At 38.1% G+C, this 23,788-nt stretch overlaps 1 protein-coding gene across 1 annotated transcript in view; it reads left to right on the forward strand.

Annotated features, from left to right (window-relative positions):
• LOC111151830 (junctional adhesion molecule 2) overlaps positions 1–22,135 on the forward strand; it is a 65,246-nt gene extending 43,111 nt beyond the window's left edge. The window contains exons 3-10 of the mRNA XM_022510055.1: positions 2,148–2,255; positions 6,070–6,222; positions 7,923–8,125; positions 10,151–10,250; positions 14,328–14,435; positions 16,463–16,478; positions 19,509–19,551; positions 21,448–22,135. Of these exons, the coding sequence (XP_022365763.1) occupies positions 2,148–2,255; positions 6,070–6,222; positions 7,923–8,125; positions 10,151–10,250; positions 14,328–14,435; positions 16,463–16,478; positions 19,509–19,551; positions 21,448–21,480 (764 nt within the window). The 3' untranslated portion in view covers positions 21,481–22,135. The remainder of the gene's footprint in view (positions 1–2,147; positions 2,256–6,069; positions 6,223–7,922; positions 8,126–10,150; positions 10,251–14,327; positions 14,436–16,462; positions 16,479–19,508; positions 19,552–21,447) is intronic.
• Positions 22,136–23,788: the final 1,653 nt, after the last annotated feature.

A 23,788-nucleotide genomic window follows, 5' to 3' on the forward strand; every position in this document is an offset into this window, starting at 1 on the left:
TCGTGACCTGAGCCTAAGGCAGAGGCTTAACCCACTGAGCCACCCAGGCACCCCTATGATATTTTTGTGTGCCTTACTCCCCCTGCAAAGTGTGAGAGCTGAAAGAACGGGGATCTTTGTTTTGCTCCCTGATAATAGCTCAGGAACAAGGCTGGACACACGTACTCAACATCTGAGGATGACCTATACCATCACTTCACATCTTCCATGGTCATTGTGAGTGAGGCAGGAGTGGCGTCATTGCATTTAGGAAAACCATCGGTTTTGTTTTTGATATAATTTGTGCAGAGGTTTTCCAGAGAGCAATGAGGACAAAAGTCATATCTTCCTGGTGAAAAAGGCCATGTGTGTGTGTGTGTCTGTGTGTGTATGTGTGTGTGTGTGTGTGTGTGTGTGTGTATGTGTGTGTCTGTGTATGTAGTTAAATATAAGAAACAATGTGACTGAATACAAATTTATTTCTAAGACTAGAGCGTTTGGGCTAAAAATGAGTGTGGGTGTGTGTTTAATTGTTGGAAACTCAACAAAATACGGGAAGGAAACCTATCTCAAACTCAAGACTCCGGAAAGTCACCACCCATTCTCCTTAATCAACAGAACAGAACCGTGTTTCCTCAGACAAGTCCCTCAGCACACATTTGTCTTTGTAGCATAATTGTAAACATGTCTGTAAAATGATGTCTCTTTGTCATGTAAAACCTGCTCTAAAAACTTTAGGCACCCTTGAAAACAATTTTGTGGATTTTTTTCTTTCCCTTGCCTTTCTTTTCTCTGTCCTATTTTCTGTTTTCCATTACCTTGTATTCTATTTCTCTATTTCTAGCAATATGTGTGGAACTAAAAGGAAAATTAGAAACTATATATAATAAAAAGGAACACCATAATTCTATCACATAGAAATCATCACTGGGTTCATATTTTCGTACACATTTCTATAAGCTTTCTGTCCACATCTATGTGTATATTAATAAAACCTGGGATAATAAAAGTATTGCTTTCTAATCTACCATATCATGTAATATCCTGAATTTTTTTTAATGGCATTAAATCTGCTACATCAAAACCAGAGGTATGGAAAGGATTTGAACATAATTTCTCCTCTAGTCAAAGATGTGTGCTTTTGGGGTCAAACTGTATGCATTAAAAAAAAAAACAACTGTATGCATTGTGAGGAAAAAAAGTCTCAGAACTATGAAGGTGACATTCTAGGAAGCGTGACTGAAATGTACTTTAAAAATATTTACAACCAGAGGTTTCCTTTTGTCAACTCAAAGCAGCTGGTAGGTAAGTGCTGGGCTCCCCCGCCCACCCCCACCCCCACCATGGCTAGTCATCTTGTTTGGACAGTTAAAAGAGGGGTTCCTTCGGAGGTTCCAGGAATTTTTAATGACGTAAGTATAGTAAATTTCCTGCAATAAAGTGATTTAAATGAGTTACAGTGAGGCAGTTAAATGTGATGCCAAGATTAAATCTTCTCAAAATTTATCTGGATAGAGATAAGAAATAGAAATTCATGATTTAATAGGAGATCATATCAGGTTTGTATCAATATATCCACAGAAAGGATTATCAAAGAATGGGTCTGAGTGAGGACACAGCATGTTGATGGCATGTTTGTGGATCCCACAGGCTGCACCGAGTGCCTTTCTCTGTTTACCTCCATGGCACTCATGGCACTTATCACAATGGAATAAAATGACATTATCTTATTTGTCTCTTCTCTTAGGCTATAAACTCCCTGACGACTGAGGCTGGGAATAGTAAGATAAATGATAAATAATTATCATAACTGCCACTTTTCAATTACTTACCATGTCCAGGCATGTGCACTCTGCATGTATTACTGTATTTGAAGACTCACTACAACTCTGTGACATACTATCTTATTTCACAGATGGTAACTGAGGCTCACGAACTATGGTCAGTACCCTAGTGTCATGCAGTTGTTATGGAGAAGAGCTCTAATGCTTTTGGTTCATCTTTGGGCTAAGCCATCATGGTGCCCATTGAAGTAATTTATGAGTGAATGAATGAATGAATGAATTAAATTATAAAGGAATACCTAAACGCTATTTAAAAATTTACTTAAGTAAAATATAAATTCATAGGGACAATTAGAAAACAAGTATTTTTGTTGTTGTTCCTAGAGGTTATTTTAGCCTGTAAATCCCCAAAGAAGACCATTTCCTCCAGATTGGAGTGGAAGAAACTGGGCCGGAGTGTCTCCTTTGTCTACTACCAACAGGCTCTTCAAGGTAAGAAGCTATAGACTTGATGAGGTGAGAACAGGAGAACACCAAGTATAGCCTGAGTTCTTTAGTTTACAGATGAGAACAGGACCGGACTAATTATTGAGAATATTGGGTTTTTAAATCATTTTGTTTTGTTTTATTTTCATCATGATAAGTGTACTCTTAATCCCCATCCCCTATATCCCCCATCCCCCTACCCATCTTCCCTCTGGTAACCATCAGTTTGTTCTCTGTATTAAGAGTCTACTTCCTGGTTTCTCTCTCTCTCTCTCTCTCTCTCATTTCCCCTTTGCTCACTTGTTTTGCTTCTTAAATTCCACATATGAGTGAGATCATATGGTATTTTTCTTTCTCTGACTGACTTATTTTGCTTAGTATAATACCCTCTAGCTCTATCCATGTTGTTGCAAATGGCAAGATTTCATACTTTTTATAGCTGAGTAACGTTCCATTATATATAGATCTACCACATCTTCTTTAGCCATTCATCTACCAATGGACACTGGGCTGCTCTCATAATTTAGCTATTGTAAATAATGCTGCAATAAACATAGGGGTGCATGTATCTCTTCGAATTAGTGTTTTTATATCTTTTGGGTGAGTACCCAGTTGTGCAATTCCTGGATTATAGATAGTTCTGTTTTTAATTTTTTGAGGAAATTCCATACAGTTTTCCATAGTAGCTGTACCACTTTACATTCCCACAGTGCACAAGGGTTCTTTTTTCTCTTCATCCTCACTAGTACCTGTTGTTTCTTATGTTTTTGATGTTAGCCATTCTGACAGGTGTGAGATGATATCTCACTGTAGTTTTGATTTGTATGTCCCTGATGATGAGTGATGTTGAGCATCTTTTCATGTGTCTGTTGGATATTTTTCTGTCTTCTTTGGAGAAATATCTGTTCGTGTCTTCTCCCCATTTTTTAACTGGACTACTTGTTTTTTGCATATTGAGTTGATTCAGTTCTTTATATATTTTGAATACTAACCCTTTATCAGATGTATCATTTGCAAATATCTTCTTGCATTCCATAGGTTGCCTTTTAGTTTTCATTGTTTCCTTCACTGTGCAGAAACTTTTTATTTTGGTGTAGTCCCAGTAGTTTATTTTTGCTTTTATTTCCCTTGCCTCAGAAGACCTATCTATTCAAGACATGTCTCCAAAGGCAAAGGAAACAAAAGTGAAAATGAACCTTTGGGACTTCTTCAAGATCAAAAGCTTCTGCACAGCAAAGGAAACAGTCAACAAAACAAAGAAGCAAAGCACAGAATGGGAGAAGATATTCGCAAATGACACTACAGACAAAGGGCTGATATCCAAGATCTATAAAGAACTCCTCAAACTCAATACCCAAAAAACAGATAATCATGTCAAAAGATGGACAGAAGACATTGGAGACACTTCTCCAATGAAGACATACATCATCATTAGCCATCAAGGAAATTCAAATCAAAGTCACATTGAGATACCACCTTACACCAGTTAGAATGGCAAAGATCAACAAGATAGGAAACAACGAATGTTGGAGAGGATATGGAGAAAGGGGAACCCTCATACAATGTTGGTGGGAATGCAAGTTGGTGCAGCCACTTTGGAAAACAGTGCGGAGATTCCTCAAAAAATTAAAAATAGAGCTTCCCTATGACCCTGAAATTGCACTACTGGGTATTTACCCCAAAGATACAGATGTAGTGAAAAGAAGGGACATATGTACCCCAATGTTCATAGCATCAATGGCCACAATCACAAGCTGTGGGAAGAGCCAAGATGCCCTTCAACAGACGAATGGATAAAGAAGATGTGGTCCATATATACCATGCAATATTATGCCTCCATCAGAAAGGGTGAATACCCAACTTTTATATCAACATGAATGGGACTGGAGAATATTATGCTGAGTGAAATAAGAGAGAGTCAATTATCATATGGTTTCACTTACTTGTGGAGCATAAGGAATAACATGGAGGACATTATGGGAAGGAAAAGAAAAGTGAATTGGGGGAAATCGGAGGGGGAGATGAACCATGAGAGACTGTGGACTTTGAAAAACAAACAAGGTTTTAGAGGGGAGGGGAACGGGGGGATGGGTGAGCCTGGTGGCGGGTATTAAGGAGGACACGTATTGTATGGAGCACTGGATGTGGTGCAAAAACAATGAATCTTAGAACATTGGAAGAAAAAAAAGGCTTATCTAGAAAACTTGTTACAACCAATGTCAGAGAGAACCTCAGCTCTCTTCAAGGATTTTTATGGTTTCAGGTCTCATATTTAGACCTTTAATCCATTTTGAGTTTATTTTTGTGTATGGTGAAAGAGAAAGTGTTTTTAAGTGTGAGATGAAATCAAGAATGACTGAACCCTAGAACACAATCACTGTGAAAACAGAACAGAGAACAGAAGAAGGTGAACTCCATGGAGACCCTGGACCCTTCTTATCTCAGCTCAGCCCTGAAAGATGTAAAATGGACTGCTTTTTGCTGGCCCAGTAGATTAGACTTTTGAGAGTCTTGAGAGAAGGCTGATGTGGAAGTGAGATGGAGGGTCACTGCTCGGTGATAATAATTTTACCATATCTCCACATCACCATCTAGAAAGCTAGGCCATCACTAAGAAGCCTATGGAGTTAAGACTTAGACTTATGGCGGGGAAGGTAAATACAACTATTGTTAACAATGCTTTATTTTAATTATTTGTCATACATTTCTTTCCACTTGCTATTTTTCTTGTTGGATATATAATGAGCTTTTAAAGTACTTATGAGAATGGATAAAATGCTATGATATCTGGGATTTGCCTCCAAATAATTCAGTGTTTAGAGGTGTAGACAGAATAGGAAGGCTGTGTATGGATTACTGTTGTCACTGGGTGATGAGATTTATTTTAAAATACTCCGTAATTTTTTGTGCACTTGAAATTTTCCATTATAAACATTTTAAAAGTTGGGAATATAATTTAACAAGTGTAAGAAGCATGTTATTATTTTAGGATGCTATGCATTACTTTAATTTTAAAGAATTAAACATGTGAACAAATGTTCAAAGTCCATAAAGAATTTAAAATACCCCCCTTGTTCTCATCTGTCAAGATAGAACTGCTGCGATCCTTAGGGATGTCTTCGCTTGAATTTTCTACCATTGCCAGTCTAGCACCTGAATGTTATACAAAACACTATCTTCATTCTGCACCAAAAAACTAATCAAAAGAGTGTTTTTAAGACTCCTTCACCTTGTCTTTGTGGCAGTCTGATGTGGGCCACTGCACGTAATTTACTGTTCTAGGTAATTGAACTGAGTCTGCAGTGTCTTCTGAAGGTGGGAATGTTTGTATAAGCATATTAGAAAGGGCCTGAGGGAGGGATGAGAATTGAATCCTCTAAAATACGAGAATACTGAACTGAATATTCTTTTGTGAACTGTATGTCATTCTAAAAAAAAGGAAATTTGAAAATAGTCACATTTGCATACAGTGTTTTGAGTTTTTATTTTTTTAATTTAAATTCAATTAGCCAACGTATAGCACATTATTAGTTTCAGATGTAGAGGTCAATAATTCATCAGTCTTATATAACACCCAGTGCTCATCACATCACGTGCCCTTCTTAATGCCCGTCACCCAGTTATCCCATCCCCCCACCCACCTCCCCTCCAGCAGCCCTCTGTTTGTTTCCTATACTTAAGAGTCCTTTTTGAGTTTTTAAACTGAGTTTACTAATAGGAAAATAAATCCTTTGGTCACTGAATGAAGTGACTCGAGAAAGGTAGTATGTAGAACGTTATTTGCATTCTTATTAACATCATTGTCTTCTTTTTCTAAAAGGTGATTTTAAAGATCGAGCCGAGATGATAGATTTCAGTATACGGATCAAAAATGTTACAAGAACTGATGCTGGGAAATATCGCTGTGAAGTTAGTGCCCCATCTGAGCAAGGCCAGAACCTGGAAGAAGATACGGTCACTCTAGAAGTCCTAGGTGTGATGTGCTTGTATCTGTGGGATTACTGTTCCCCACCCTCTTTTCCATCTGGAAGGTTCTAGAAATCAGCAGCACCACCTTCCCTGTAAAATCTTGGCTATAGCCCCTTTTCACCTCATTCACTGCTGAAATTTTACTCTTATAAATTTGTTGTAACAAAATCTCTTTTCATTTCAGATTAAGGTAAATCTTAATGGGCCTATCTTGTACATAGGAACATTTCCCTGAAGAATTTATTTTTCAATACCTTTCAGTATATGTGGACTATCTCTTACCATATAAAATCTTAACACATGAGATGACATAAGAGCAATAAAACAAAAAAGTAGGGCAGGTAAAGTATTAGAAGTTATTTGGGAGAAGACAAGAGAAGAGAAGAGAAGAGAAGAGAAGAGTAGAGAAGAGAAGAGAAGAGAAGAAAAGAGAAGAGAAGAGAAGGGAAGGGAAGGGAAAAGAAGGGGAGAAGAGAAAAAAAAGAAGAGGGGAGAGGAGAGGAAGAAGTTATTTAGTAAAGAAGGGAAATTAGCATGTATTGTGCAACTAGTGTATGTTAGGCTCTTTAACATATGTAATTTTACTTAATTTTTCACTGACAACTTCATTTTTATAGATGAGAAAATAGAAGCTAAATGATTTTCCCAAGTCTACACAGCTAATAAGTGTCTGGACCAGGATTTGGATCCTGGTGGGACTAACTCCAAGGCCAATATATTTAGCTACTATGAGAAACACTGATAGATATTAACAGCTCGTGATGACAATTGGTGGAGGAACATCTTCTTGTCTTCTCTGTAGATGTTAGTATAAACTGCTGATCATAGAGACTAAAATAGCTCCTCTTCCTTTTTCTATATAACCCAGGGTCTTTCTAAAATACTAGTGATGCACTAGTAGAGAAGAAATTTAACTCAGAAAATTTTGCAGGAGATTCCACTGGTGTATTAGTCTTCTTTTGCTACATAACAGATGATCAAAACCTGGCAACTTAAAACACCACCCATGTATTGGCTCACAGTTGTGTAGATCAGAAGTTCAGCTTGGCAAGGCAGGGCTTGCTGCCCAGGGTATTTTAAAACTGAAATCAGGGAGTCAGTGGGCTGGGTTCTGGTCTGGAGGTTCTGGGGAAAGGTTGCTCTCTTTGTTGGCAGATTTCAATCCTTTGGCTGTCTGTACAGCTAAAGATTCAGTTCCATGCTGGCTGTGAGCTGGGGGTCACACTCGGCTCCTGGGGGCACCATATTCCCCACCACACGGCCCTCTCCATCTACAGCCCAACAGAAGCATGTTGAGTCCTTCCTGTGCTCTGAATTTCTGACTTTCCCATCTGTGACCACCCAGAGAAAACAAGTTTTCAAGGGGCCATGGGATTAGGTCAGACCCATCTATGTAATCTCCCTATCTTAAAAGACAATAGATTTGGGACCTTAGTTACATCTCCAAAATCTCTTCAAAGTAGTACCTAGATTCGTGTTTATAGGTAAGGCCTGGAAATGGCATATCGACTTTTCCCACATGCCATTGGCCAGAACTCATGCTGGCAAATGTGGTCTGGCTGTGTGCCCATGAAGAAAGGAAATGGATCTCTTGAGCAAGTAGCCGGTCTCTCTCACAGGTGTCTAATAAGCCCATCTTGACCTGGCTGTTAAAATCCTTGTTTAACTTATGAATAACCAGTGCCATTTGACTTCCCCCTTTAGTGGCTCCAGCAGTTCCAACCTGTGAAGTACCCAGTTCTGCTCTGAGTGGAACGGTGGTAGAGCTTCGATGTCAAGACAAAGAAGGGAATCCCCCCCCTGAGTACACCTGGTTTAAAGATGGCATCCCTTTGTCAGAGAATACAAAACTTGGCTCCCAAAGCACCAACAGCTCCTATACAGTGAATACAAAATCTGGAACTCTGGTAAGGTCATTTCAAGCACCGGCCTCATAGCCGTCTTGTATTTGGAGAGGAAAAATTATTAGAACTAAACTGATGGAGAACAGAGGGCTGATACCATTGCTTAAGGGGCAGCAGGAAAGATGGCGGTGCACGCCCAGGGAAGTGATGGAAAAGGCACTACCAGAGATGAGCAGACTATATAGAGAACTAATAATAATAATTTTAACAAATTTTGAAAGTTTCATTCTTTCACTCTACTAGTACATAATAACATTTAAAAAGTAGATCCTCTGGTAAATAATAAAGCATATTTAATAAAGTGGCTAAATAATAAAGCATATCGATGGATGTGGCTCCTTGAGGAAGACCATGGTCCCGCTCTCGCAGCTCCAGCAGGCTCAGTCAGCAGGTCCGACAGATTTTACACTGAGAAGTTGGGCAGAAAAACTGCCGTCACACATTGCTATATTTACTTTTCAAATTTATTTTTTCTCCGAGCAGGTGATAAAAGCCCCAAGGCAGGTTTGAGACAGGTTCACTTCCCCCACTTAGCCTCAACCCTTGAAATATCTTGTGATGTCAAAGGGATGCACCAGGTCAGAACAAGGGTGGGTTCTTTCCTGAGATATAGGCAACAAAAGACTCCAGTGTATGAATGACAATGACCTTCTTTCAATTACCAGTTATGTGCTAGTAGGTCATTTATGGTTTTAGTCTAACTTATCATTAATGACTTACCCTTGCCCTTGCATTGCTGGTGAGTGTTTTTATAGTCTGGCTTTTGGCACACCGAGAGAGGATTTCATAAGGTGAAACACACAAGGGGAAACTTTCTGTCCCATCATGTTGAAGTATACAAAAAGAAGGGGGATGTAAGTAGTGGGGAATGACAAGTAAGAGAGAAAAAGGGATTCGTAGATCAAAAACCTGGCTGCTTTTAGGAGCATGTATTGCATGAGGATCCAAGCCAATGAGGAGGTGCTCCTTAGAGACTCATGGCTATCGTGGCTGTGGTCAACGGTGACCACGGCGGTATTGAGGGTGTGACAGGAGCATCTGGGCATCCTTCTCACCCTCTGTGCTGGTCCTGGAAGGATCCTTTAAGGTGTTCAGGACCTACTGTGTTCCCTTCCTCCCTGACTCTCTCCTAACTTCCTCCCTCCCTCCCTTTGCTTCCTTCTTGTCATCTATCCATCCATCTTTGCTTCCTTCCTTCCTCCCTTTCTCCCTTCCTTTCTTCCTTCTGTTTTCCCTTGCCTTCCTTTTTCTTCCCTCCCCCTGCCACCCCTCCATATATCCATCCATCTTTTCTTCCTTTCTTCCTTCCTCTTTCCCTTTCCTTCCTTTCTCTTCTCTTCCCTCCCCTCCCCTCCAGAAATTCACCAAGGGGATCAATCCACTAATAGCAGTTATAAAGCCTATTATACCAAAGTCTTACCTTTCAGTTGTTTTGGCAGAGAGTAGAAGGAGCGAAGGTTAGAGCATTATCCTTTCAGAATTTTCAAAGATGCCACAACTGATAGAATTTGTAATCCTATAAATCACACTGATTAAGATTTTCCTAGACCCTATACTACTTCCTGGTAGAAGTTCTGGCCCTTTAGAGGAAGTGCTCATTACTTACTGCTGTAGTGAACTCACTTGTGGCTGAGGAAACTGCCTTAGCCCTTTCAGGCCAAGGAGGCCTTTCTTTACAAATGGTGTTTCCTGGGAATTAGAAATACCACCAAACTTTAAACTACCATGTGCTATAAACTTTAAAAAATGCCCATTGCCTTCCTAACCATACCACTTCCACGGTATCACGAAACAAAGACACTTCCCCATATATATTTAAGACTTTCTCTATCAAAAAAAACAGGAAGCCCAGCTACTTACCCCTTGAAGGCATGGCTGAGTTTTGAATTCACGGTAAAGACATCAAGTCCTAACTCATGACAAAGGAAAGACCAACTTCATGCTAAAATTCAAGAGACATGGTTACTTGAGAAGTCTTCTTACGGATTCATGGCTTAAAATATATATTTATTTTCCTTCCACAAATAGCAATTTAACACTGTTTCAAAACTAGACAGTGGAGAGTATTCCTGTGAAGCCCGTAATTCTGTTGGACATCGCAGGTGTCCGGGGAAACGAATGCAAGTAGGTAAGCCTGCGGTACTGGGAGGAACGATGGTCTGCAGTCAGAGCACACGTGGACTTGGGGATGGGAAGGAGCCAGGGGTGGGACCGTGCCTGACTGGCTAGAAGAATAACCAGAGGGAGTATTTAAAATTAGCTTGACATAATGTGTTGCAAAAAGCAAACATGCTGTTCTTAGTCCATCTCCCAAACAAGCCAAGAATATTTAGCACTCTACTTTTCAAGTTTTTGGATTTTTCAAATCATTTTTTAAAAAAATATTTTTGTCCGGGTGGTCTTCTTTCAAACAAAAGCTGAGAGTCTTGTAAAGGGCTCAGGGTCAAGGATTGAGGAGTTCAGTTTCCAGCTCTGTCACTTACTAGCTACGTATTCTTGGGTGAATTATTTAACCTCAGTCTCCCCAAAGTAGAGGTAATAATATGCTGTCTCCATTGTGTTATGGTTCCATCGGTAGAGCATGTGACTGTTGATCTCAGAGTCATGAGTTCAAGTTCCACATTGGGAGTACATCTTACTTAACAAAAAGAAAAAAATAATCGATATTTGAAAGGGTTAGAATAGCACTGTGGCATATTGCCAGCACTGTCAGGAGTTGGCCGTCTTAGTGGTGGATAATTTTTTCAATCCCCTAAAATACAGTGCTCTACTTATCCCTGAGCGGGCTCTCAAGAAAGACATGTTGAATGTAGTTATGAATCTCTATTTGCTATAAAACATATCTGCCATATATTTCACAAAATAAGCTTCTTAGAAGTCAATAAAATTAGTACAATAAAATTAGTACTCGGGAATCTTTTCAGATTATATGAGTTTCAGAGCAAACTTTTTTTTTTTCATTTTATTTCTAATAATTTGATTCAATTCTCCCTTTGTGAAAGTCCTGTGTTTTGAAAAAGATTATGTCATAGGGCAGCTAGAGATTGCTCTTGTGGGGTTAAAGGTCATTACGGAGGGCTGCACCCCAAAACAGAATACCCACAGGTCCCCTTGGTTCAGGAGTTTGTCCTCATCTCTGTGAGGTCAGAAATTCATGTTTTCAATGTGCTCAGAGATATACAGATCTATGCACACTAATTTGTGGTGTTTATGTACGATTAAACTCTTGGGATTGTTTTTTAAAGAAAATATAATCTTATTAGACCTTAGAATGCCATAAAGGATAAGATACTCAGGAGTGTATTCTAGTTTCCACAAGTGTCTTTTTAAAATTCAGGGTTACATATTATCCATCCAAGTCACTCAAGTGTTGACATTTATAGTCAAACATAAACATTTGCTTAAAATATCAGAAGTATCCATCTTAGTGCTGGAGTTACCATTCAAAAAATCATCAGAACATATTTAAAGTTAATGCATGAATACGGTGTTTTCCTAACTGCATTTATTCACATATTACCCTCATTTTTCTTACTGTGACCTTATGCCACCTGCACTATTTTTTCTTTCTTTAAGTGGTCCTGTTTAATTTCAATGCCTAATTTAGCCTCATCTCAAGAAATAATACCTTTGATGTCATGGCCTTAACATACGAATTACATTTTCCAATCATGCAGTTTTATTTGGAATACATTATTCCAAGCATGCATGTTTATTTAAAATGCGAAACAGCTGAAATTTAGTAGTTTGCGTTGCACTATTCTTACCAGTTTAATTTGACCATGATTTTCCCATATCTACTCTTTTCAGTGTAAGTCAGCTTAGAAGTTAAAATTTGTTCATTTAATGCTCATCCATCGATCCTAGATGTTTCATGACCTTGGGTTGAAATTGAATATCTTTTGATACATAAAAATTTGTGAAATCATGTTTCCTTCATGGAAATCAAGTTTCGTTCATGGGTTATCTGTAATAACTTACGCCCCAAACCAGAATCTATTCTAAGGAAGCTCTTTTTGAAGTATAAAAAGAAAGTAAATCATGGATCTGATGATTATGCCCAAGCTGCCCCTTGTAAAACTCCCAGGAGACCCCACTCACACTTAGCATCTTAACAGTTTGGTTCCTTTTGTTTTGGTTAGAATGATGATGCCTTCCTTTTGTAGTGGCTTTTTTTTTTTTTATTCAAAGAAAAAACAAAATATTTTTGTACGTGTTGTTACTAACTCATCTCTAACTTACAAGTCTTCTTCCATTTCACTGAGAGAAGTAAAGTAAAATTTATACCATAACTTACAGGGTAAGACAGGTTTTTGTTGTTGTTGTTGTTAGAATCTGCCTTTAGGTTGAATCCTTCATAGATGTCAAGTTCATTGACAAACTATAGAACGGATATTTGTCTGATAATAGCCCTGAGATTGAAACCTTTGCAGACGTCACATTCGTTGACTGCTACAAAGAAAATAGTAGGTACAGTTTGGTTCTGTAGTTATTAACTTAATTTTGCCTTATTATAATTATTGTAGATTTTTTCCTTATTGATTTCATTTTGCCTTAAGTTATTAATATTGTGGAATGTTTTTCTCTGTCTGCTACTTTTTTAAGTAAATAAATAGCTGGGTCTTACTGACCTCTCAATGCTCAAGCAAAATGAACTGAGTTTTTTGTTTGTTTGTTTGTTTGCTTTTTAAGATTTTAGTTTATAGTAAAATCTGTACCCAATGTGGGGCCTGAACTTACAACCTTGAGATCAAGTATCACATGCTCTACTAATTGAGCCAGACAGGTGCCCCTAAAAATGAACTGACTTTACACCAAGCAATAATTAATGTTTTGTACTCCAGTAAATTGCTCAGCCTTCCAAAATATGTATTCAGTTTTTTTCTTAAAAAATCAGTTAATATTTCAGATATATGAGAAAATTAATAACCCTTGATGTTAGAAAAAAATTTTTGAGACCAAAAAGTTTTATGATAAGGATACTCACTTAAATAATATTTCTTAAAAAAATCTTTCCCAAAATGTGCAGTGCTTTTAAATATCTACAATTACTGTTGAGAAAATGCTACCTATATTTTCTCCAAATTACTTAATCACATATTAATTAATACTTGCTTTTAAAAACAAGAACCCTTTGAGGAATTGTTCCTTTAAAAAGTATAGGTAATTTATATATTAATCAATACATAGGAAGTATCCAAATGACAGAAAGGTGTGGCTCATGAAATCCTGATGGACAAGCTGGAGAAATGTGACCCAGGTTAAATATTTAGATGTATTCACACAGTTGGAGCCCATACCCAGAGGGTATAATAAATTCCATTATATGAAGGGAGGTATGTAATAGCCTCTTCTATAGTTCTTTGCCTAACAAAGTCATAGTCATCATTTTATTAGTGATCTGAATGGGGATGTTTTTGCTGCTGTTCCCAATTGCATAAATATTAATCTTGGAAGGTTCATAATCTAATCCTTGGACAACAGAATCAGTATCTGAAAAGAACCTCGCAGGTTAGTAACATGGTAGTGATTTCAAAGTTGGGTCCAAAAAATCCAGTTGTATCAGGTTAGAGGAAAGATCACTTAATAGCAACAGGAAAATGTCTTGGAGAGTGTAGTTCATTTTAAACTTAATGGGATGATAATTTAATGGCATATATGTTGTGGGTGTGTATGTGTCTATATGTACCCAAACACAAGCCCAATTAAATTCAAGAAACATGTTTCCAACTCTTATTTTATAGAACAACAGTCACATGGCTTTCTTGGGGGCTGAATGAGTTTTCCATTATTGATAAAATTGACCCAGATGATGGTGTGGGAGAATTCTGAGTAGAATTGGGGTTGTGTGGTGGTTTAATACTTGACCTCACTGAACCTTGAAGATCACTTCCAATCTGATATTTAATCCTTTGAAGTACTATTTCCCCCAAATGAATGCAAGAGAATACCATACATGTTATTTCTGAATCATGGAACTTCTTTCAATTTAAGATTCTTGCAAAACTTAATTCTATTAATATTTTTAGTCAGTTTTGAACCTTGTCCTGGAAGGGACTCAACGGAACAGGCTTCAGCAGCATGGAACCACCTATGTTTATAGTATAGCAACAAATGGGGAGCTTACTTGAATTTTCTCAATTTAATAACTGCACCTGTCCATATATTTGACCCGAATTCATGCATGGCTTGTTTTGCATTCCAGATGATCTCAACATAAGTGGCATCATAGCAGCTGTAGTAGTCGTGGCCTTAGTGATTTCTGTTTGTGGCCTTGGCGTATGCTATGCTCAGAGGAAAGGCTACTTTTCAAGTAAGTGAATCTCACCCTTCTTTGCTAGATAACTTCCTGTGGATATAGAGTTTTCTTACAAGACCTTGTTTCTGTCAATTAGTTCTAACAAATTCTAGTGGGTATTTTTCCTTGGTTTTTCTGCAGCAGAAAATGTCCCAGGTGACAGGTGGGTGAATTATGAAGGACCTTGGCAAACAGAGGGAGAAAAGGCAGAGCTTCCTCATCACAACATTCAGGAAACACCACAGACTATGTGAGAGGCACAGTGGGGTGGCTTAATGGGGTGATACTGACAGAGAGCCAAAGCACATGGATATTTATAGTATATTGGCATGTATTTAAGAGACCCTTAAGTTAGGAATTATGTATCTCAAGATGTAAATGGATTTCCAGTTTTATCATAAGAAGCTTCATTGAAATAAATCAGTGAAATATTTTTCAGTTTTGAATACCAGAATGTTGAATGTCAACTTAGAATAACTATATCTATATATATAGAGAGAGATATAGATATATAAAACTTGTTCAATAAAAACTAGAAACCTGTAGTATTACAGTTGCTTCTGGACAAAGTTTTTAATTCTTAGGTTTAGACCTCTTATAACTCCAAACACCCATTTTATGATAAAATGGGTTTAATATGAATGAGATTTGAAAATAATGTATTATTCTTTTAAAGTATTTTTTTACTCCCCATCTTTATTTAAAATTAGGGGATTTTTAAAATTATCTGAGAGCTCAAAAAGCTGCAGAACTCCATCAAGTCTGTTGGAAAGAGTGTACAAAGCAGGATTTTTTTTTCATAGAATAGTAAATTAATTTATAGCATAAGCAGTTTTAGACCCACTGTTTTATAGTGAACATTAATTTTAGAACTTAGGTTTAAAAAACATATTAACATAAAAATTAACCTATAAATAGATATTCAGTATCATAAAATGTTTCCATGGCATTGTTTCAAGCATATTCCCTATAATTAAGAATAGCTGCTTTGTGAATTAATAGCTCCTTTCCTTGGTGCTCCAATCTTAGTCTAGTGTAAATGTAATTTATGAATGGAATCCATCTGAGGCCCCCTGCTGGTCACCGGTGAAAGTACAGACAGATAAGATGATTCAGACAAAATTCTTGTCCTGTTTATCCATAGTTGCAAAATAAAGTATATCTTTATTGGAAACTTGGTAACTACATTTTTCTTAAAATGATGAATTAATCAAAGATTTGACTTGGGTGTTAGGAATTCATTAGTGAAGAATATTATTCCCATTCTCAGCTGATAGAAAATCTATCCAAGGGCGCCTGGGTGGCTCAGTGGGTTAAGCCGCTGCCTTCAGCTCAGGTCATGATCTCAGGGTTCTGGGATCGAGTCCCGCATCGGGCTCTCTGCTCAGCAGGGAGCCTGCTTCCCTCTCTCTCTCTGCCTGCCTCTCTGTCTACTTGTGATCTCTCTCTGTCAAATAAACAAATAAAATCTTTAAAAAAAAAAAAAAAAGAAAATCTATCCAAGAGGATCATTTCCTTGAACTTGATCTCAGACAGGAGTTGGCAGGCTATGACTGGTGGACCAAATCCAGCTGCCACCTGGTTTTCTGTGGCTCACAAGCTAAGAATGGTTTTTACAAATGAATATTTACAATCTGTTTGATAAGAAGGAATACTAACTTTGAATCCCAGTTAGCAGAAATGTTATACTTGTCAATGAAAGAATTCTATTTTTCCAATTAATAGACCTATACAAAAGACTTCGATTATTATTATTTTATTTTTGAATTTTATTAATAAAAATTTTTGGAAACTTGGTCTCTCTTATTATGTAAGTGCCTACTTAATATCCTCAATTCTACCTCTTGGCCCACAAAACCTAAAGATTTGCCCTGTGGCCCTTGACAGAAAAAAGTTTGCCAACCCTTGATTTAGAAAGTACAGATGTCACCAAGAGAGAATCAAGATTGAGAAAAAGAAATTAAGCCTAAACTTGCTTTTATATGAATATGTATCATACCATATTACTCTTGCATTAATGATATATCCTTATTCTTTTGTAGAAGAGACCTCGTTCCAGTAAGTATACTTTCTTAAATGCATGCCTTTCTGCCCACACCAGCTAATTTTTGGCTAATCATCTGTTTTAAGTCAAACATGGAAAGTTGGGTTATTTGTGAAGGTTTTATCCTAAGGGAAGTGACTCAAATTCATCAAGAAATATATCCCACCTCATACCTACCTGTCAATGCTGTTTAATTAGCTAGAGAAGACATGTAGTCACTAATTCGACTCTGTAGGCATTTCCATAGTACTCTTTAAAAAATATATTTTCTGTATTTTGATAACTTTAAAATTTTCAAATAAAATTTTACTAAACAGCCATTTTCACATTGAATTGGATATTTATTTGGTGCCCAGCTCTGTCCTAGGGAGTGGCCACACAGCAGTGAACAAAACAGGCTACACTACTCCCTGCCTCATGGAGCTTACATAGAAAAAGGTGGAAAGTAAACACACATGTAAACTCTACAGTATGTCAGACTGTGGTAAGTGTTACAGAGTCAGCTAAAGTGGATAAGGGAATAGAGAATACATGGGGTAGGAGAGGAGATTGTCCTTTACGGTGGTTAGGTGGTTCACTCACTGATGAAGTGATGTTTGAGAAGGTCCTAAAGGAGCAGAAAGAGCAAATTATGCAGATACCCATGAGAAGAGCGTTCAAGCAGAGGAGAAAGTATAGATGGAAAGGTCTAGAGGCCAGGCCCACCTGGAGTATCTGAGGCACATTGAGGGGACTGGTGTGGCTGAAACTGAGTGAGGACAGTAGAGGGAAGGGATGAGTGTGCAAACATAGTGGAGGCCAGATGACACGGAGCCCCTTCAGGGCACTTGTGAGGAGTCTGACCTTGATTCTGAGTCAGATGGGAAGTCATTGAAAGGCTTTGAGTCAGGGAGTAGTATCCTGTTACTTAATTTTTAGAAGCTCACATTCACTGCTCAGTTAAGAATCAACTATAAGAGGGGCACGTGGGTGGCTCAGTGGGTTAAAGCCTCTGCCTTCGGCTCGGGTCAAGATCTCAGGGTCCTGGGATGGAGTCCCGCATCGGGCTCTCTGCTCGGCAGGGAGCCTGCTTCCTCCTCTGTCTCTGCCTGCCTCTCTGCCTACTTGTGATCTCTGTCTGTCTGTCAAATAAATAAATAAAATCTTAAAAAAAAAAAAGAATCAACTATAATGTAGCGAAGAGTGGAGGAAGTTAGGAAATTACTGAGTAATTATCCAGCCAAAAGAAAATGGTGGCTGGTTATGTGAAGCGATAGGATTCTGGATACATTTGAACAATTTACTGATTGGTTGGATGTCGATGTGAGAGAAAAAGAGAAAAATCAAAGATAGTTCCATGGCTATGAGAAGAATGATGTTACCATTTACCGAACTGTGCAAGATTTCAGGAGGAGCAGGTTTGGGGGCATTAGGTGGGAAGGTCTGGAATGTTTGGGAATTTTAATATTTAAGATGCCAATCAGCTTCCTAGTAGAGATAATTAGTAAATAACAGGATATATAAACCTGGAGTTTGTGGAAATAACTAGGATTAGCAATTTAAAAATAATTGGTGTATGAGATGACAAAGGTTTTTTTTTTTTAATAGTATTTATTTATTTATATGAGAGAGAGAGAGAAGAGAGTAAGCACAAGCAGGTAGAAGAGCAGAGGGAGAGGGAGAAGCAGGGAGCCCAACTCAAGGGCCCGATCCCAGGACTCTGGGATCATGTCCTGAGCTGAAGGCAGATGCTTAACCGACTGAGCCACCCAGGCACCCTGAGATGACAAAGTTTATTTGTGCTTCATTTGTGACCATCCTTTGGGAGTACATGGAAATGGCAGACCCAACGTCGGGCAATGGGCATTCCCATCTACTCTCAGCTGCCATGGCTCCAGATATGTCATAATCTTTAAGTCTTTTTGAAGATTTAGCTGCCATTGATCTCCTGTTTCCAGACTTCCTGCTCAACCCTGGTTGCTCAGTCTAATCCTATCCCAGTACAAGTCCAGGATGAGTTCCAAGTTATCAGGACTAGCAGTCGTAAAGGGGAAGATTTCAGAGAACAGGGGTGCCTGATGTTATAGCCTCCCACAACCCACCCCAGGCAACTGTGAGGACTGCTACTTTTATTGAGGAAGATGGAAAGTAATTAGAGGGTTTTGAGCAGAAGAGAGAATCAATCATCTTACATAAGGAGAAAGGTCGGCATTGCTACTGTGAAGAAGTTTATTCTTCTCTTCAACCACAATGTCTCTTAATAACCCAGGGAAGAATCTGGAGGCAGTATCTTTACTCCTAGACATATCTCCTGCCATTTGTCAAATCCATGACCCTTAAAATTTGTTGGCTAATGAATTGGATGTTATATTAATTTGCTAGGACCGCTGTCACAAAGTGCCACAGATAAGTAGCTTAAACAGAAATTCCTTTTCTTACGCTTCTGGAGGCTACAAGTCCAGATCAAGGTGACAACAGGGTTGGTTCCTTCTGAGGACGGTGAGGGAAGATCTGTTCCAAGCCTCTCTCTCTCCTTGGATTATACATGGTCTTCTGTCTTCATATTGTCTTCCTTCTGCCTGTGTTTTTCTCTACATTTACTCTTCCTGTAAGCACAGCGGTCATTTTGGATGGGGTCCACCCTAATGACCTCATTTTATTTTAATTACCTTTGTAAAGACCCTATCTCCAAATATGGTCACATTTTGAGGTATTGATGGTTGGAACTTTAGCATGAATTTTTGAGGAAGGCAGTTCAGCCTATAACAGATGACTAGAACCCTAGTTACCTTGTAAAACTTTCTTTCCATACAGGGGGAAAAATAAATTTTGATTATAATGTTCAAGATTTCAAAGTGCTAAATGTTAAAAAGTTGCTAAGTTAAGAGTGAATAAGTCTCTGCACATTCCAGAGAAATTTTTAGCCCTAGGCTACAAAGATACATAGGGCTTCACAGGCTGATACTTTGTTATATGGCTTTCTCTATGAATATTGCCTATAAATATAAGAAATTCAGTTAAGAATGCTGGCATTTTTAATATTTTCTGTTATATTCCACAAACAGGAAGAGTAGTTCTGCATCTAAAGCCACCACAATAAGTGAAAATGTGAGTATTTTAAAAACATTTTATTTATAGATCAGATGTGTTTAGGAAATAGGGCAGAGAAATGAAATAATTGTACAGAAGTGATAGATTGTCACTTTTAATATATTTTTGTCTTCTCGGGTCTATGATTGGTCTTTAGAAGGAGCTGAGTGAATGTCAGCTTCCATTCTGTGTCTGGGATGGTAGGATGAAGTTACCCTGCATTTGTAGATCAGTGGGGCTTTGCCATACCGTTCATCCTTTTTCTCATGTTTGCTATCAGTAGCCTCCTTAGTAGCATCATTCGGTCTGATATTATCAGCTCCATTTCACAGATAAGAAAATTAAGACCCAAGTTCTCACAGATCCCAGTGGTGGGGCTGGATCCAGGTACCTAGATTCTTGTCAGCTTACCCAAGCAGATGGCTTCCCCTAGATCCGTGACTGTAAGACTCTCCTTTGGTTATTCAGACAACCCGGAAAATTTAGGAATATGGACTATCCTCTGCTATTTCTGAAAGGAATATTTCAGAAATCCCTGAAGGGATACAATAATTATCTAATTCAGGTGGTTTAGGCAACATAAGTTGGACCCTTGTGTACTGATGCTTCTGTAAACACTATAGTGAAGCAGTAAATAACATCGTTGCTCAGATTTTGTAGCTCTTTGGGTGAGTATTCAACTGTCTGGATTTCTTTTTTTTTTTCAGGAATATGGGAGGTAAGGGAGGAAGGTTTCCAGTGTTTTTAGAGGTCTAACCCCTTTCTTGAGAAATGGAACACTGGTTCTCTGAATTCCTTGGCACTCAGTGGCAGGGATTCTCTTAGATTTCCTACACATAAAGCTAGGGGTAGCCAGTGGAAACCAGTATTTTTAAAAAAATTTTTTATTAACACATAATGTATTTTTAGTCCCAGGGGTACAGGTCTGTGAATCGCCAGGTTTACACACTTCACAGCACTCACCAAAGCACATACCTTCCCCAATGTCCATAACCCCACCACCCTCTCCCTACACCCCCCCCCGCCCCCTGGGCAACCCTCAGTTTGTTTTGTGAGATTAAGAGTCTTTTATGTTTTGTGGATACCAGTATTTTAAACGCTTGAGTGATTTTAAGGGACACTAATTTACAATCCACTTATTGTTCCATATTTTTTTCTGTCAAAATCTGATTTTTTAAAAATTGTCTACTCCAGAATCTCTCACAGAAGTCACTTTATTTTGTACTTTACCACGCCACAATCATATTATTCTTTCATTAGCAGATAAGCAATACATAACTCCATCATTTGTTCCTAGAATTTATAGAAAACACTCCTTAAATGTGGAATGAAGTAATCTTATCCTTCCAAACAGTAGGAGACACTTTGTGGCTGTCAGAAGAGCAAAAACTTTTTTTTTTTTTTTTTTGTCATTGTCTTTTTCCTGGTTGCCCTCATTCCACTGAGAGGTTGAGCCCCCCATTCTGGTTTTGCCATAAAGCCGATTTCTCAGTCTTGGCATTATTGATGATTTCTCATCATTCTTATATTGTAATTTCTTATGTAAATTCTGATATAATGAGTTCATACAATTTTGCATATTCTCTGGGGCGGGGGACGCTGTACCATGTGTGATAAGATGCTTAGCAGCACCCCAGCCTCTACCCTCTAGATGTCAGGAACATACCCCAAGCAGATAAGATTTCTCCTGCCCTAACTCCCATTCTGACTTCTTTACTCTTTAGGCAAAGTCTCAAAGACCTTGTTTCCTAGTATTTCTTTAATTCCCCATAAAACAGATTTAGTTCACTCTATGCTGGTTTGTACCTATGAGAGTCTCATAGTGCATGTAGCCTTATACTGATAAAATTTATATATTTCTTTAATTATGAATTAATACATTGTACTTAAACTTGTTTTTTCCCCTTTTCTTAGGATTTCAAGCATACAAAATCCTTTATAATTTAAAAGAAGTCCACCTTTGAGATACGCCAAAACCACAGTTGTTACACAAGTTATTAAAAGATTGTAAAACTCTGCTTTGTCTTACATTTGCAAAGAGGTACATGAGATGAAGTTGGTATTTCACAATAATTTTTATGATCGTTAAATTACTTGAAATTGTTAAACAAATAGTTCTGTCAGCACCTAAATAAAACCCAGTCTGATTTCTTGCGTCTGGACTAAGTTAAAAGAATCACAAAACTCTTACGAAATGTTAAATGTCCTAACTTCTAGAGGAACTTACTAAAATATATGATATTGATTGTGAAATTAATCCACAGAGCATGAAAATATATACTGTGCTCACCTTCTGTGCAGCAGTCTGATTTAGAAGGTTAAGAAAATACTGACAGACACAAAAGGAACCTCTGGTCTCATTTCTACCAGAATCCTCTTTTCTCCCTTAATACAATCCTTATTCTGCTGCTCCTTTATCACTAATCTATTCACAGAAGGGAGGTAGGAGTACTGGGTTTTATTTTCAAGGATCTGTGCTTTGTGTTTATTTTTATTTCTGGGAACCAAAAGCAACATGAAAAAAAAATACCTAATGACCAGAGCCCACTCCCCCAGTGTGTGTCATTGATTTCTTCATTAAACATAATTTTGAGAGTCAAACACAAACCCAAGTGTGTTATTTCACTTGAGTTGTTTGTTGGTCTTTCCTTCCTCTAAGACTATTTTGAAGAGGATCGGCAGCCTTGACCTCAGAACTCAGCACTGCACCTACACGCGTAACCTTGCAGACACCTTTCTCTGCGTGATGGTGACGTCATACTGATTTTCATATGATTTTCTCTGAAAACCACGCAGTGAAATTCTGAGCTGGGCCGAGTCCCTTGCTAGCCAATCCTGATAACTGCAGAGCCAGGGATGTAAAGAGAAGGGGCTATCTGACGAGCGAAACAAAAGAGCTCACTGTGGCTCTCCACACTTGTTGCCCTACTTGATACATAAAAGACACAGGAGAAACGGTGGCCAAAGTGAAAAATCAGTCTCATCATCTGGTTTCTCCCCTAATTAATTGTAAGGCGTCCAACTAACAGTAAGAACAATTAGACTGTGTCAAAAAAGCATAATCTTCTATAACTTATTATGATTATTCAATTCATATAAAATATGGGTAATAAAATATGGATGGGGCATTTCTCATTCTGGGAAAATCTGGATGAAACTTTGTCATGAACTTTGTCAACTTTGAACATGGTTAAGCTGCTTTTAAAGGAATCTATTCATTTTTCCCATTAGACAAAGCAAATCCCAGGATTATCTGGACAAATGGTTTAAGCGTTAGCATGTACCTGGACACCACACCAGGCCACTGGGAAGATGCCTCTTGTCAGACCATACCTTGCCCCCCACTTGTCTGTGGCACTGGGTGCTTCTCACCAGACTCCTTCCAACATTTTCTATATAAAGGGCCAGACAGTAAATATTTTAAACCATACTGGCCTGTTACAATTACTCAACTCTGCCTTTGTAGCACAAAAGCGGCCATAGACAATAATAACAAATAGCACATTTGTGTTCCAATAAAACTTTATTTATAAAAATGGCAGGCGCAGACAGGATTTGGCTCCTTATACATGGTTTCCCAACTCCTGGTGGTGAAGCATGAGAAAAATACCTGTCTATAAACTTTTGCAGAAATTAAGCTAAATGTTGCCCATGCTTTGATTTGCTTTGGTATGAGGAATGCTTTCTTCTTGCATTGCCAAGTGTCAAGAGTATATGTGAGTCTCCAAGGTGGCCCTTCAGGGGGCGTCTGGGTGGCTCAGTTGGTTAAGTGTCTGATTCTTGATCTCAGCTCAGGTCTTCTTGATATCAAGGTTATAAATTCAAACCCCGCATTGGGTTCCACGCTGGGCTTGAAGCCTACTTAAAAAAAAAAAAAAAAAAAAAAAAAGATGGCTCCCCAGGCATACCTACATCACATAAGATTAATTTCTTCCACTTAAATGACACAAATCCATGTTGTGGAGGAAAATACATAGTGCCTTAGCTTTACTAACAGATGAAAGCTTCTGAGCTATTTGGCTAGAGGATTCATCTTATAAAGTATTAACATACAACACTTTCTTTGAGCCAAATATATATTAAACATTATCTTACCATATTATATGTAGCTAAGTAGATGTCATTGTGTGGAGAATGCTTTCTCCCACACAAAGGATATACTATTAAGCACTCATTTTCCATTTATTGAAAGTATATCGACTTGTGTCTGGACTTGTGCTTCCATTTGCTTTAGAGGGACTTGAATATTAACAAT

The sequence above is a fragment of the Enhydra lutris genome, unplaced genomic scaffold (assembly GCF_002288905.1).
Source record: "Enhydra lutris kenyoni isolate GAN:26980312 unplaced genomic scaffold, ASM228890v2 scaffoldscaffold2, whole genome shotgun sequence".
NCBI classification, from domain to species: domain Eukaryota; kingdom Metazoa; phylum Chordata; class Mammalia; order Carnivora; family Mustelidae; genus Enhydra; species Enhydra lutris.